At 37.3% G+C, this 16,136-nt stretch overlaps 1 protein-coding gene across 6 annotated transcripts in view; it reads right to left on the bottom strand.

The window, feature by feature from the left end:
- Positions 1-16,136, bottom strand: part of Bbs7 (Bardet-Biedl syndrome 7) — a 73,024-nt gene that overhangs the window by 9,176 nt on the left and 47,712 nt on the right. For 3 of the 6 annotated variants that reach the window (XM_017802252.2, XM_008849238.2, XM_029554146.1), the window contains 5 exons: positions 13,628-13,767; positions 10,977-11,141; positions 947-1,056; positions 737-840; positions 485-608 (listed from right to left, as the gene is read on the bottom strand). In XM_017802252.2, coding sequence (XP_017657741.1) covers positions 485-608; positions 737-840; positions 947-1,056; positions 10,977-11,141; positions 13,628-13,767 — 643 coding nt within the window. Of the gene's footprint in view, positions 1-484; positions 609-736; positions 910-946; positions 1,057-10,976; positions 11,142-13,627; positions 13,768-16,136 lie in introns of those variants that run through there. The other 3 variants (XM_017802253.2, XM_017802254.2, XM_029554147.1) reach the window with 2 other exon arrangements.

The raw sequence follows: 16,136 nt of genomic DNA, 5'->3' as shown, positions 1-16,136 counted from the left end.
AAATAAATAAATAAAAAGGCAAATGGCATGAACCAGCAAATATATATATATACAGCTTCTTACAACCAAAGCAAAACAAGTTTTAAACTATAAAATGAAACAACACAAATACTCCTTTTAAATTTTTCTTATATTAAATCCTGCAATTTTACATTTCACAATAGCAGCAGAACCTGAAAATCATTTTTGTGAAACACAGCATGGACTCTTCTCCTGTGCTGTGTGCCCTGCAGTGTTTCTTCACTATACACATATATACATGTCACAGTGTAATTTCACTTTTACATTTATTGTGTTTTTAAAGTAAAGTTAAGATATAAGATTATGTTGGCAAAAGAGAGAAATATTCTGTGTAATAAGTTGGCTACCACTAGCTCCCAACTGCTGTGACCTTTGTCTGGCTCTCTGTCTAGTTTCTTTCATGTGACCCTTGGCAAATAGACATTGAAAATTCCAGCAAGTTATTTTAGAAGCATCCACTCACCATAGAGTCTTTCAAGATGTGCAGGCTGCTTTTTGTATTCTTCTTGCAAGTGATCAGCCTCTTCAAGAATACACCGATATTCTGGAATCAGAAAGTTTGCATTTCCCTCATGAACCTGCAATTCCTTATAAAAATTAAAAACACAGTAGTGTCTTAATAAAAATTCAATCTAGTATAACACTGAAATACTTATGATTTTATAAATCCCAGTGCTTACAATAATTATTGTGATTCCATGACACATATACTTACTTTTAAGGCATCAATTAACTGCACTTTCTTAGCCAGAAGCAACTGATACTCCAGCTTCGGGTGGATAAGCTTTAGAGTATGTTTAACGGATACTTCGTTTATCTCTAGAAGAAGGTGGTCAGGCACAATGAGGTAAGTCAGTGTCATCAGATACATTGCTATTATAACAACAACTGTAAAAAATCAGAATGAATCAATGATTTTTTTTACCATATGATATGTTGAGATTAATTTTCCTTTTTGTAGCTTCTTTAGAAAGTACATCTTTTAGGATGGATATTGTAGAAATGTTGTCAGATTTAAAAATTCCTTCTCCTTTCCTATAAAATCAATATATTTTAAAAGAAAAACTGTAGAAGGAAGTGGTCCCATAAATACATATTTTTGACTAGTATTTAGATTTCATTTGATTTTAGATTAATAGTTAGATTTTAGATTTAGTATAAAGCTTATTTAAACATGTAACCAGTCCTTGACCATACCAATCCACCTTCTGAATTCATAAAACTAAAGATCCTACTAGATGCATGCCTCTTAAGATGTGAGAATTTTTATGTACTTCATTTAAAACTTTTTTATCCATTGACATTAATATTTCCAATAGCTAACCTCATCTATAAGATGCATTTAGAACTGCTTATTTGCATATGTAGGTAAGTATGATTTGCTTTGACATAATTGCACAATTATGACTATTTGCTTCATCCTTAAAAGAAATCTGATATCACTTTCAGCAAAATGGCAGGTTACAAAATAAGTTTTAAAAAATCAGTAGCCTTTCTATCCAACAACAAGCAATTGGGGAAAGCATTCATGGAAACCCTTCTATTCACAATAGCCTCAAAAAATATCTAGGAATTTGAGCCGGGAGTGGTGGCACATGCCTTTAATCCCAGCACTTGGGAAGTGAAGGCAGGCAGATCTTTCTGAGTTCAAGACCAGCCTGGTCTACATAGTGAGTTCTAGGCCAGCTGAGGCTACAGGGTACTAACAAAAGACATTAAAAATATCTACAAGAAAATTTTAAATCTTTGAAGAAAGTGACTAAAGAAAACACAAGGAAATGGAAAGACCTCCCATACTCATATAGAATTAACATTGTGAAAATGACCATCCTACTAAAAGCAATCTATAGTTTCAATGTAATGCTAATGCTAATCAAAATCCCCTTGACAGAACTAGAAAAAAAAAACTTAAAATTAATATGGAATCACAAAAGACCCTGAATAGCCAAAGCAATCTTGAGTACAAAGAACAATGCTGGGGGTGGGGGTCACCATACCAAATTTCAAACTACATTACAGGGTTATAGTAATAAAAACAGCATGGTACTAGCACAAAAACAGACACGTAGATCAAAGGAACATAATAGAAGACCCAAACATGACTTCATGCAATTTCAGCCTCCTGATATTTGACAAAGGTGCCGGCACAAGGAGGAAAGACAGCATTCTCAAAAAATGGTGCTGCCAAAACTAGACCTGCACCTGTAGAAGAATGAAGTTAGACCCTTATCTTTGACCCTGCACAAAAGCAGACTCCAAATGGATCAAAGACCTCAATGTGAAACCTGAAACTTGGAAACTTTCAGAAGAAAACATAGGTAGTACCCTTCAAGACATAAGTGTAGGAAAGTACTTTCTAAATTGGACATCAGTTGCTCAGGAATTAAGGTCAACAATTCAAAGTGGGACCTCATTAAACTAAAAAGCTTCTGTACAGCAGAAGAGGAAACCCAGAGAATGGGAGAAAATCGATACCAGCTACTCATCTGGCAGAGGATTAATATCCAGAATCTCAAAGAACTCAAAAATCAAATAAGAAAACAAATGACCCAATAAAAAGATGGGCTAAGGACCTGAACAGACAGTTATCAAATGAGGGGGGGAAATGGCTAAGAAACACCTTAAAAAGTGTTTATCCTTAGTAATTAGTAATATCCTTAGTAATTAGTAATATCCTTAGTAATTAGGGAAATGCAAATCAAAACCACTTTAAGATTTCATCTTACCCCAGTTAGACTGGCTAAGATCAACAGAACAAATGATACCAAATGCTGGTGAGGATGTGGGGAAAGGGGAATGCAACATTCACTTGTGGTGGGATTGCAGACTCATACAACCACTACGGAAAGCAGTGTAGAGAACTCTTATGGGACTGAGGGGAAGAAGAAGGCCAGACTATGATGGAAGTGTAGATTGTAGAGATGGCTCAGTGGTTAAAAGCACTGGCTGCTCTTGCAGAGGACCTGAGTTCAGTTCCTAGCACCCACATGGTGGCTAACAATCATCCATAACTCCAGTTCCAGGGGATTTGACGCCTTCTTCTGACTTCTGTGGGTAATGCATGTCAAGGGTGCACTTACATACATGCAGACAATATACTCATTAAATAAAAATAAATATTTTTTAAAAATAAAAAAATACAAATGAATCTACCATATGATCTGATTATACCACTCCTTGGTATATACCCCAAAAACTCATCCTACTGTAGAGATACTTGTACATCCATTTTTTTATTGCTGTTCTTCTCACAATTACTAAGAAAAGGAAACAACCTAATGTCCCTCAGCAGACAAATGGATGAAAATGTGGTACATGCAGACAATGGAATTCTACTGAGTAGTAAAGAAAGAGGAAATCAGGAAATTTGCAGGTAAATGGATGGAACTAGAAACTGTTATACTAAGTGAAGCAACAGATTCAGAAAAACAAGGGACATATGTTTGCTCTCATTTGTATTATCAAGGTAAAATCAAGGTACTTTAATTCGGGGGAGAGAGGAGAGATAAATAAAGTTTAGGTGGCATAAAAAACCAGAGGGAAATGTTTTGGCTCAAAAACCCACTGAACAATACATATACAGTATCTGAGTATGAGTGCATGTATGTACCGGCAGGCTATATAACAACACACACAGTGCCAGGCAAGGAAACCTCCCTTCAAGGAGAGGCCATCATAGTCTGACCTACCTCCCTTCAAGTCATTGGTCAGGGTAGTCTAAAAGATCTCAGAATAACACATTTTACTTCCATAGCCCTTAATTACCTCCCAGAACTTGTACTTAAGACCCTATTGCTGAAGACAGGACATAGGACTTAGAGCAATGGAGCTGAACAGATCTGGAAGCCTCCTGCCTAAAGACTAGCTCTCATTGTTGTAGAGGATATTATGCAAGCTGCTAATGGAGAAAAATCAACCAATGGTCCAACCCCAACCTTAAAATATAATAACTACAACAATGATAGGCACAACAACTATAGTGGTACAGTAGTGGCACTTTTATCTTGGGGATAACCAACAGCCATCTAACTGGACTTAAAGACCACTCAATAGAAGGGAACTCATGTGTGGTACTGTAAACACAGCTAAATACACATGGCTGAAAAGGTTATAGATACTAGAGAAAACCGTAACTCTGTCACATCCCTAGACAAATGTAATTTCTTACTGTATGCTAAATATGGATCCTTATATTTACAGACAAATATATCATTCGCCATTCATCAAAAAAAGTTTCTTTTTGTAACATATGGAGATTATTAGAGTTCCACAACTGGTCACTCTCTGTTGATACACCTAGAAGGAAACTCCATACCTAAGGCTTATGGAACAGTGGAATAGGGGGACAGACAGAATACTAATGCAACTGTCAACTCTCACCAGGGAAGCTTCCTCATGCAACAGAGGGAGATTCATACAGAAGGCCACACCTGGTCAAAGTGTAAAGAATAAGAGACTGCAGAGTGAGTGTCCCAGGATAGGACTCCCATATTAAACCTCACCCGCCCAAGGCTCAGGGACTATTGCAGAAGAGCCAGAGTTGCTGCATGATTATAAGGAAACAAGAATCTTCCAGGCCTCCGGGAACTTGCTCATATGAACTTATAGCAGTGGTGACAGCATGAATAAGACCCATAAAAACTCAATCAGCATAGAACTAGGGAAACGGGCAGGAGGCCCCAACCTTAGCTGATGAACCACTGGCAGCTGATTACTGCTGAGTGAGGGAAAGTTGATCTTCATTAAGGGAGTGACTCTAGATTGGCTGACTAGACTCCAACAGATGAATTTGCACCAAGGGACATCTGGGCATACAAACTTGACAGAATGCATGAAATCTGGTAGAGAGGGAGAGAGGGAGTCTAAATCTTATTAAGTCATAATGTATGAAATGCACAAAAATTCAGTAAAAAATACACACTGAAAAAAAAAAAAGGAAATCTGATATCCAACCTGAAGCAGGGACATCTATTGTCTTGGGGGATTGGCATCCACTGCCACTACTTACAGTCACTGCATCCTTATTTTAATTTAAGAAACTCTTCTTCCCATGCCAGGAGAAATGGAGCATACTGGTAATCCGAATCAGTTCAAGGTCACATTCCACATACAGTAAGTTCAAGACCAGCCTGGGCTATAGAAGACCCTGTCTTAAACAACCAAATGAAAAAAGAAACCCAAAGCTGGGCATGGTGGCACACACCTTTAATCCCAATTCTCGGGAGGCAGGTGAATCTCTGTGAGTTCGAGGCCAGCCTGGTCTACAAAACGAATTCCAGGATAGCTGGGGCTATGGGGAGACCCTGTCTCAAAAACAAACAAACAAACAAAAAACAGAAAAAAGAAACCCAGCTTCTCTCCCATCTCTCATCAGGTTGTGCCTGATACAAGTAAATGCTAAACCTTTACATTACTTGAACTGAAAAATTCCTTTTATTTGGATGATGCTATTTGGATTTGGCTTCTCTTTATAATTACCTAAAAATTTCCTAATTAATACATGCGATCTTTCATGTATTCCATGTTGCCTATCATTAATTTTCACGTGAACACCATTTTATATTGACTGGCTTTGTGCAAATGCTAATTGCTTTTTCTAAAAAGATTAATGATACAACTGTACTATTTTTATGCAAGCTATGCTTTAGAAATCATGACATTTCCACTAGCTTTTCTTTTCTTTTTGTAATACTGGGAACTGAACCTAGGACCTTCCACATGCTAAGCAAGTACCCTACCATTCAGCTATATCAGTAGCTTTTTTTTTTTTTTTTTAAAGCATCGTTCCATATTTACTGATTTCATGCTGCACACAGATCTGTAAAAGTTACAGTCTTGGGGTATGGAGAAGGGCATCATCAACACAGAATTATAAAACGATTTCAAATACACACTGGCAATGAGACCAAAACAGGAATGCATCAAATTTCTTATAGGCACCTTGCCCTTATAAGGGAGGCAAAGGAGACTTGCCTGCCTAAATAATGCCATAGCTATGTGTATAGTATAAACTGAGACACGGAGGTGAATTAGGAATGATTGGTATAATGAAGACTGAATGTGGGGCCCAGTGCCCCAAAGAAATGTTGAGTCTGAAGGCCTGAGTAAGGCCAACGAAGCTGGGATGGAGGGGACAAAGGAGAATAACATGGGGAGCTATATGTATATGTAGAGGGCCCTTGAAAGATGAGGCCAACATGGTCCAACAATAACAGGTTTTACAGCACTGTAGGGGTAAGGCTTGCTTTCTTTTTCTATAATTTTTCTGTCTATTCCTGACCTCAAATATACTGCTGCTTACAGGCCTCTGTCTGAGGTGTTACTTTGCATGGTAATCAGTGTCAGGATAATTTATATATATTTATATATTGATTTCAATAATCTTTTTAGGTTTGTTTTTTTGTATTTAGAGTAGAGTTAAAATCTACTTAGGGAGCTGATTACAAATTGCATTTATTATAGTATCAGCAGTCTCCTAAAAAGAAACTATATTAAAAGCATAAAATATTATTAATATTTCACATGGTCCTTGGACATGGCATGGAGGGCCTGGAGTTTAGGAGGTGGAGATCTGAAGTATGGGGCTGGAAACTAAACTGACCAGGTTAGTCATCAAAAGCTTCTTCACTCTATGAGGCAACTCACTAAACCCACTAGTTATTCTATTTTTTTTTAACTTTTAAAAAAATTATTGAGAATTTCATACATGCATATAATGTGTTTTGATCAAATCCACACATGCATAATAATGTGTTTTGATCAAATCTACGCCCACTCCCTCCCTTCCAACTCCTCCCATATCTCCCCATGACTTTTTTCTGACAACTTCATGTACGCTTTCTTTTTAGGGGGGGGACTTTTTTTTGCTACTCTAACATTCTCCCCTCTGAAGAGGTAACCGTAAAATCTTTTAGGAATTACACAAAAGCTTCCAAATACTTTTGACATTTTTAGCCTTTGGAAGAGAGTATATTGCTGAGGCCCAAGGACATTGTGAGTTTTAGCCAAGAAACTGGCTACTTTTCTTGGGGGTCTTTTTACCCTAACTGCCTAGCCAGTTCCTACCTCCTATTCTTATCACATCATCCTCTGAAGAGGTTACCTAAATTGCCAATAGGGAATCGGGACACAGACCGCTCTGGCTTCTTCCATGCTGAACAGGGATGCAGGGTGAGGCAATTGGAGTACCCCTTCAAGTAGGTCTATCTAAAAGACTCCCAAATTGCATAACTCTTATCTTAAGGAGGAAAAGAAAGTCTTTGAATCCTGAATAGGAGATGTGAAGGAGAAGTAAAGGCAAGAGTAATTAGCATTACAAGTTCTAGACAGGGAACTAGAAAAAAGTCAGAACAGGGCAATTTTCAAATGTTCATATGAGAGTCCACTGGAATTTCTTTGACTTCCAAAAGCATCCCTCTGATGGGTTCCTCTTCGTTTTTCTTTTGTCTTCCAAGGCTACAAAGTCCACTGGAATCTTTTTAACTTCTTATTTTGAGACAAGGGCCCAGGTTCACCTTGAATTTACTTTGTATTCCTGGTGGGCCTTGAACTTTTGATCCTTCTTCCTCAGGCTCGCCAATAACTGGGATTACAGGCATAAGCCACCATGTCTGGCTTAGCCTTTCCTCTTAATGGATGACATGAAGTAAGCACACAATGCCAAGTAATGCAGAATGATTTGTATCATCAATCTTTTTTTTCATTCTTTACAACAATTCAATGAAATAAATGCTATTATTTCTATTCCTCAGGGAAAAAAATAATCTAACATTCATAGAGTTAAACCAGTTGAGTGCCCAGAGGCAAGATTCAAACCTAACTACAGCTGTCTGCAAACATACACATCTGTACTGCCTCTAAATATATGTATCTCATTCAAGACCTTAGAAAACACTTATGAGCACCCACTAGGGGCAAATACATGCATTAGGTATTTGGAGGATATATACCAAGCCAATTATAAACAGATTCTGAGGGCTGGAGAGATAGCTTAGCAGTTGAGAGCACTGGCTGCTCTTCTAGAGGTTCAGTTCCCAGCACTAACATCGCCGCTAATAACTGTCTGTAATTCCAGTTCCAGGGAATCCAACACTCTTTTCTGGCCTCTGTGGGCATTGTACACACAGGTACACTTACATACATGCAAATGAAACACTCATACACATAACATACAAATATTTAAAAACTACAGATTCTGAGTCAGGTATGGTGGCACATGCCTATTAATCTCAGTACTCAGGAGAGGCTAGGGCTGGGGGATAGTTGGATCAAGGCCAGCTTGGGCTATATAGTTAGTTCTAGGCCAATCTGAACTATATAGCAAAACTCTGTCAAAAAAAGGAAAAGAAAGAAGCAAGCAAGCAAGGGAAAACATCAACAACAATGACAACAAAAATAGTTTGAGGACAGAGAAAGTCAAGCTTCAGAAAAGTAGCTATTAAGTTGGGCCTTGAAAGAAAGAATACTTAGCCACCAAATGGAAAAGAGGAAAACTATGCTGTTATAAAAATGTGCACTATGCTGTGGCCATGTTGAATAGTCAGATGAGAGTCCTGTGGTGATTCACTATGGAAAAAATCAGTACAATGTAGGCACAGATAAGCTTCCTGGAGCATACGTCAGTGAAACAACTCCACAGAACCCAGCTGAACCTAATTAGACTTCTGACGAGTTCCTGGTCACTGCATTCTGGGGTAAAATGTTTTTCTGCTATTTCTAGAATGTAGTGTAGAAAGCCTAAAGTGAAGCTTAAGTACAGTGTGCCAATCATCTGCTTAAGAAAAGAATCCCTAGATAGAGACAGACAGTAAGGACCTGCCACTAACAAAACAAAGCAAGACATACTGGAGATGTGAGCAAGACTGAGAATGCAAGACCTTCAAGAACAAGACAGTCCAAGCTCAAAGAACAGATAGAGAGAAAATAGCTTTATTCAAGTGAGAGGCCATTCTACACCCAGAGACAGGAAAAGGGAAAGGTGGAAAAAGTCCGGCCTATATCAAATGGAGAAAAGAACTGGCTAGGGATATAGGTCGGTGGTAGAGTGCTTGCCTAGCATACAGGAGGCCCTAGTTTACATACCCAGGACTGGAAATTAAGCAATCAAACCAACAGCAGCAAAAAGCATGCTGAGAGACTAGGTGCTGGTGGGAAACAAGTGAGAAGTGCCGGGTGCAGGGGGTAAACTGAAATTAGGAGTGTGAGATGAGACAGAAGAATGCAAGGACCTCCACCCTGGAACGCAATAGCTTCCAAGAGCATGCATGTTCTAAGTCTTGAATATTTTTGCATGAAGAAGTTCAAGTGAGAGTTGTATTCAAATCAATATGGGAAGGGCCGCCCTTTACATTATCTTCATATCGATGACTATAACTCTTGAAAGAATTATTTTTCAAAAACATGAAAATGTTTTCAACAAAATCATAGCAGAAAACTTCCCTGTTAGACAAAGAAATCCCTCTGTAGAAACAAGAGGCATTTAGAGTACCAAACAAGCAGACCAAAGAGAACTTTCCTTCACCATATTATAGTTAAACTGTTAAATATTCAGAACAACAACAAAAACACTGAAGGAGGTAAGAGAGATACATATAAAGGGAGGCCATTAATAACAGCAGATTTTTCAAGAGAAACTTTAAGAGCAAAGAAAGTTTGGAATTTTCAGTGTTTTTCAAGTTTTGAAAGATAACAACTACCAACCCAGACTACTATTCACAACAAAGCTATCAATCATAATTGAAGGAGAAAGGAAAACGTTCCATTCTTAAAACAGGTTTAAGCAATTCATGTCCATTAAGCCCACTCACTGAAGAAACATGAAGAAATTCTTCTGACTGATAAAAATCACAAAGATATCTACTGGGGCCACAGGGAAGAATCAATCACTTTTGAATAATAGTTAAGCAGGAGAGAATTGGAAAACATCAAAATACTACAAAATCAATAAAAGAACAGAAAATAATGCACACTTTTCAATAATAAATCTAAACATTAATGGTCTCAATCCCCCTAGTCACCAGACACAGACTATCAAAATGGATTAAAGGTCAGGACCCATCTTCTCGTCTCTGAAAAACATACCTCACTGTGAAAGATAGATGCAACTTTAGAGTGAAAGGATAAAAGGGAAAAATTTATTCCAAGCAAACGAAACAAGGAAACAAGCAAGTGTTGCTATTTTGATATCTAACAAAATAGATTTTAAACCAAAACTAGTCTGAAAAGATAACTCACTTTATACTGATTAAGGGACAGTCTATCAAGAGAATATTATAGTTCTAAACATACATGCGCCCAATATGGGTGCACTTAATTTTATAAAACAAATACTAATAGAGGTAAAGTCACAGACTAGCTCCATCATTACAGTGGGTGACTTCAAATGCAGATCATCTGGGCAAAAAATAGAGAGCAGGTTAATTAAATGGCATCATAATTGGGCTTAACAGACATCTACAGAACATTCTACCTAAAAATTGAAGAAAATTCTACATACTTATTTTTAATTAACTATTTTTATGTGTATTCTTATGTTTTTATTCATCACATGCCCACAGGAGCCCTTGGAGGCTGGAAGAAGGCACCAGACTCCTTGGGACTAGAGTTACAGATGGTGATGAGAACCGAACCTGGGTCCTCTGCAGCAAGTGCTCTTAACCACTGACCCATCTCTTCAGTCCCCCATTAAAAAAAAAAAAAAAACTTAATTCTAAACATTTCTAAATAAAATATTACTACAGATTTTACATTGACAGTATATTATTGGAAAAGTATTAGTCTTTGCATAATCATCTTTACTAATACCCTTTCTACCCTCATGAATTCTATTTGTTTAAGAGCTTCTGTTGAGCAGTATAGGTTTTCAATCATGTGATTTGGAAATTATTCCTGTCTTAAATGAAAACATAGATGTTCTCTCTATGACGATTTGTTATCAAGTAATAAATTTGATTTACCTGTATATACACTCAAGTTGTGTATCCAGAAAGGTGTTTTGAAAGTAAAATGTTGCACATTCTCCTGCTGGAGGCTTTTCAGGAACTTCAGGCAGGCAAAACACCACCCAGGAGTGAACTTCAGCAAAACTGAACTGGCCTGTTAGAGTCAATGTATTCATGGGTCTGCAATTTAATAGTAGAGGCACATTTGAGTGTAGAACCACGAAAGTATTATGCATGTAAATTTATAAGCAGAATTTCAAATACAGCTAAACAGGATGTTATTAACTTTTAAAATTTTAGATATGGTGTCCCTATGTAGCCCAGGAATTCACTATGTACCCCTGGCTGGCCTTAAATACATATCAATCTTCGTGCCTCAGTGTTCCAAGTGCTGGGATTACAAATATGAGCCATCGTGCTCGGTTTTCAACAAATACTTAAGAAGTTTTCTGAAATTAATCATACACATCAAACAATTTAACATTTTAATTTTATGACAAAAAAGTATCTACACCTTTTCTTGTGCTAAGTGACACAAATAGCTTTTATTTCATTATAATATGCTTTCTAAATAAAATCGAATTTATTTAGGTAGATTTTATTGTTTCAAAGTCCTCTAGTATTTCTAGTTACATGAATCACCTTAGGGAAAGAATCAACATATTGTAAAGCTGAACATTAGGCTTTAAGTTAAGAAAGACAGATTTGAATCCTTGCTCTTTTATTTACAAGCTATGTCCCAGTGGCTAGTTAGAAAATAGTACCTTCTATTTTGCATGGATCTAGTTTAACACTTTCTAAAAAGTATAATAAAGAGAGGAAAAATCGAAAAATAAATCAAGGCCAGGAGAGGTAGCCCACATAGGTAATCCCAGCACTCAGGAGCCTGAGGCAGGAAGATTGTGAGCTCAAGGCCAGCTGTATACCTACTGAGTGGGACTCTGTCTTAGAAACTATAAGCCAGGCGTGGCAGCACATGCCTTTGATCCCAGCGTTCAAGAGGCAGAAACAGGTGGATCTTTGTGAGATAAGAGGCCAGCTTGGTCTACATAGTTAGTTCCAGGTCAACCAGGGCTACAAGGAGACTCTGTCTCAAAAAACAAACAACCAAAAAAACATATAATTATCAATCAATCACCAACCAAATAAGTTTAAAATAAAACAAATGGGTTCAGGCATGGTGGTGTACACCTTTAATCCCAGTACTTGGGAGGTAGAAGCAAATGGCTCTCTGTGAGTTCAAGGCTAGCTTGGTCTACATAGGGAGTTCCATGTTAGCCATAGCTACATAGTGAAACCTTGTCTCAATTTAATAAAATAAAATATAAAATAAAAGGGTAATTATGAGGAGTTGAGAAAATGCAACACATGTAAGAAGGAAAAGTTCACAAGGAACTTTAATAGGATAAAGAATTAAAGAATTTAGTTATTGAAATGCTAGAAGAAACTTTTGAAATCTTTCAGAGCAGTCTTCTCATTTGCAGATAAAACCCCCAAATCCAGAGAAATTAAATAATAAATCACATAGGAACATAATAATAATCCAAGTCTCTGATTCCCAGTATTTACTGTTTCTTCTAGCACCACCATGCTCCTCCATAAATGCTAACCTGAACAAAAAATACACCAGAAAGATTCTATCTCTCAGTCAGGCCTTGTGGCAACACCTATAATTCCAGCTATTTGAGAGACTAAGACAGGAAGATTGTAGCAAGTTCAAGGTCTCAAAAGATAAAAAGAAAGTGACTCAGTAATAGATTGTCTACCATATAGGAGGCCCTAAGTTCAATCTAAAACAAAACTAAACAAATAATAAACAAAAAAGAATTGAAGGAATTAGATTCTCTTTTTCTACCCCCCACCCCCATTTTTTTGAGACAGGGCCTTACTATAAAGTCCAGCTGGCCTGGAACTCATTATGCAGACCAAGCTGACCTTGAATTCACAGAGATCCATCTGCCTCTGACTGCAGAGTGCTGGGATTAAAGGTATGGGCCACCGTGCCCAGCTGGAATTGATTCTCTTTAATGTTTTCCAGAAATTTTCCTGCTCAAATCTTTTTCAAATTATGTATCCTTTAACTTGCAAAATGCATTAGAAAGAACATGAGCGTTGTCCTCAAATCACAGCTCTGGTACTTTTATCAAAAAGGCTTACTTTTTCCAAGTCTTTATTTCTCATTTGCAAAATAGAGATATAACTTGTCTTGCTTTTAGAATTAAGTGATCAGGGCTGGAGAGATGGCTCAGTGGTTAAGAGCACTGCGCTTGCAGAAATATCAGAAACTCATAATCTACCAGTATTCTCTGTGGTATGACAGAATGGAAATATGATGTTGAGGCCAATGCATGAAGCCTGTTCACAAGGAGCCATCGAGCTGTCTAAATGCTAAGCACTGTTTGCTCATAAATAAGTGTTTAAGGATGCTGCGACTCCAGTGATGGTAACAGATGACAGGGAAGTCCAAATTAACGCAGCTTCCAAAATAAGACAATCTTGTATTTATTAGAAATTTTAAACCCACTACTAATTATTACATCTGTAAGATACTTAATTTTCTTTTTTAATGTAGAAACAGCTACTGTGGTTTTACTATAAAAAATAAAAGCAGGCTTGTCTGAATAACGTAGTAACTTAAAAATAAACCACTCTCTCCCATGTTCTACCTGTCGTTATCAATGAAGTGACTCCTTTGATGGAGTGAAAGAGGTTTGATGTGGTACTGGCGGACCTGACAGGTTTTTGGTTGAATTCTGGGAGTCACATATGCCTGAAGTGTGCCGTATTGGCCTTCAATTGAGCGAATCTGAGGGAACATAAAAGAAAAAAGGATATAAGAATAACTAGCATCATAAATATATTTTTAAATATTTAACTAGTCAAATACTTATGTCTTAATTTCTCCTATACTATTCTGAGGGGTACAATGACATCTATGAAACACTATTTGCAACTAGAGTATAGCAAAGCTTAAAATGACTGACAGTTGGCCAGACATGGTGATGCAGGCTTTTAATCCAACATTTTGGAGGCAGAGGCAGGCGGATCTCTGTGATGGTCTACATAATGAGTTCCGGGCCAGGTGGGGCTATAGGGAGACAAAACAAAACAAAACAAAAGAAATGGTTGATAGTCTATAACAAAATTAATTACTCTCTAAGTGATCCCTACTGTATATTTCCAGGTGATTTGTCTGTATTTACCAGTCTTCTGCCATTCCAAGATAAAACATTCATTCTGAAATACTACCCTGTGTATCTCAAAAGATGGGTGCATAATACATTTTAAGATTCGCAAGAAAAATTTGACAGAATCTAGACATTTTGCTAAATAGAAAAATGAAATTTTGAAATACCTAAAACTTCATTTTCTCAGAATTGGTGATAATGCCATAGTAGTTGTTATAAAATTAGTCACAGAAATAAACATTTTCAAGAAACTAATTCCTGACTGCTGGATCTGGTAAGAATTCAAAACACTAAATGTGTGTGTGTGTGTGTGTGTGTGTGTGTGTATTTATCTTCATTTTGTGAATCCCCTCCATGCCAACAGGCATTGTAATAGTTTGAATATGAAATGTCCCCCACAAGTTCAAGTACTGGGGCCTTTGAGGAAGTGATTAGATCCTAAGGGTTGTGATATAATCAACAGATTAATCCCTTGGTGGATTCCTTACTAGCAAGTGGTGAAAATTTTTGGAGCTGGGGCCTCATTAAAGGCAGTGCCTCACTTGGGGTGTGTCTCTGGGGATACATCCTGTCCTAGCTGGCTGTCTGCTGGTTGCTGTGCTTCCTGGCTACCATGAGGTTAGCTGCTGTGCAATCCTATGATGAACCTTAGAAACTGTAAGCCAAAATACACCCTTTCTCCTTTAAATTGTTTCTCTCAGATATTTGATCATGGTAATGAAAAAGCTTACTAGCAGATATACACAATTCATTCTTTATAATAGTTGCCAACATCCCATGTCACAGATGATTATTTATTCACCCATTCAATACCAAATACATATTCCCTGTGGCTCTCTACTGCCACTATGAGCACTGTTTCAATTAGTTATATACATCTGTATATATACTACTTTGGCTTTATTGCTATTAAATAGATACTCCTAAATGCTATTACCTGTTTTTTATTTATTTATCTATGTGTATGAGTGTTTTTCCTGCATGTTTATAAGTGCATCACATGCGTGTAATGCTGTGGAGGCCAGAAAAGGATGCCAGATTTCCTGGAACTGGAGTTAGGGACAGTTTTTAGCTGCCACATGCATGCTGGGAACCAAACCTGGGTTCTCTGCAAGAGCAACCAGTGCTCTTAACTGCTAAGCCGTCTTTCCAGTCCCCAAATACAGATATCCTTTTCGTTTGTTTTGTTTATTTGAGACAGGGTCTTCCTGTAGCCCCAGCCGGCCTGGAACTCTCTATATAGACCAGGCTGGCTTACCTCTGCCTCCTGAGTGCTTGGATTAAAGGTATGTGCCACGGTGCCTGGCTCTGCTCTTACCTGTTTTACAAAAGGGTTGTAACAATTATTTTTCCACCATTCATAGTGTCTTTCTACTTATCCTGTCACCGAGTCATACTGTTCCTTACTTTTTTTAAATACTATTTTTATTTTTTGTGTATGAATATCATGCCTGTGTGTATGTAAATGCACCTCTGAGTGTGCAATGCCTACAGAGGTCAGAAGAGGGCATTGGATCCTTGGGACCTGGAGGTATGGATGATTGTTAGCTGCCATGTGGGTGCTGGGAATCAAACCCAGGTCCTCTACAAGAGCAGCTGGTGCCCTTAAACTCTGAGCCATCTTCCCAGCCCCCTGTTCCTTACTTTTGACAAACTGTTAGATAAGTAGAAATTGTTCTTTATAATTTGAAATTTCATAATAATGAGGAAGTATTTTCTGTTAGCTATTTTGATTTCTTCTTCTATGAATTGTCTGACCCTTATTCACTGGTCTTCCTAACAGTTCAGAGGTTGGCTTTTCATTTTGTTGATACCTATTATATGGAAGATAATTAAATTTTCCTCATTTTTTTAAAAAATTCAACTTTTAATTTTTTTTGCAATTTATAAATGTTAATTACTAGCATAGAGAAATGCAATTACACCTTTATATATTGAATTTTATATCCTGAAGAATGGTAAACTGACAATTTTTTTTAATTTTTTT

This window comes from Nannospalax galili, unplaced genomic scaffold (genome assembly GCF_000622305.1).
Source record: "Nannospalax galili isolate Female #2095 unplaced genomic scaffold, S.galili_v1.0 scaffold64, whole genome shotgun sequence".
Taxonomy (NCBI): domain Eukaryota; kingdom Metazoa; phylum Chordata; class Mammalia; order Rodentia; family Spalacidae; genus Nannospalax; species Nannospalax galili.
This window is presented reverse-complemented; position numbering and strand designations above follow the sequence as displayed.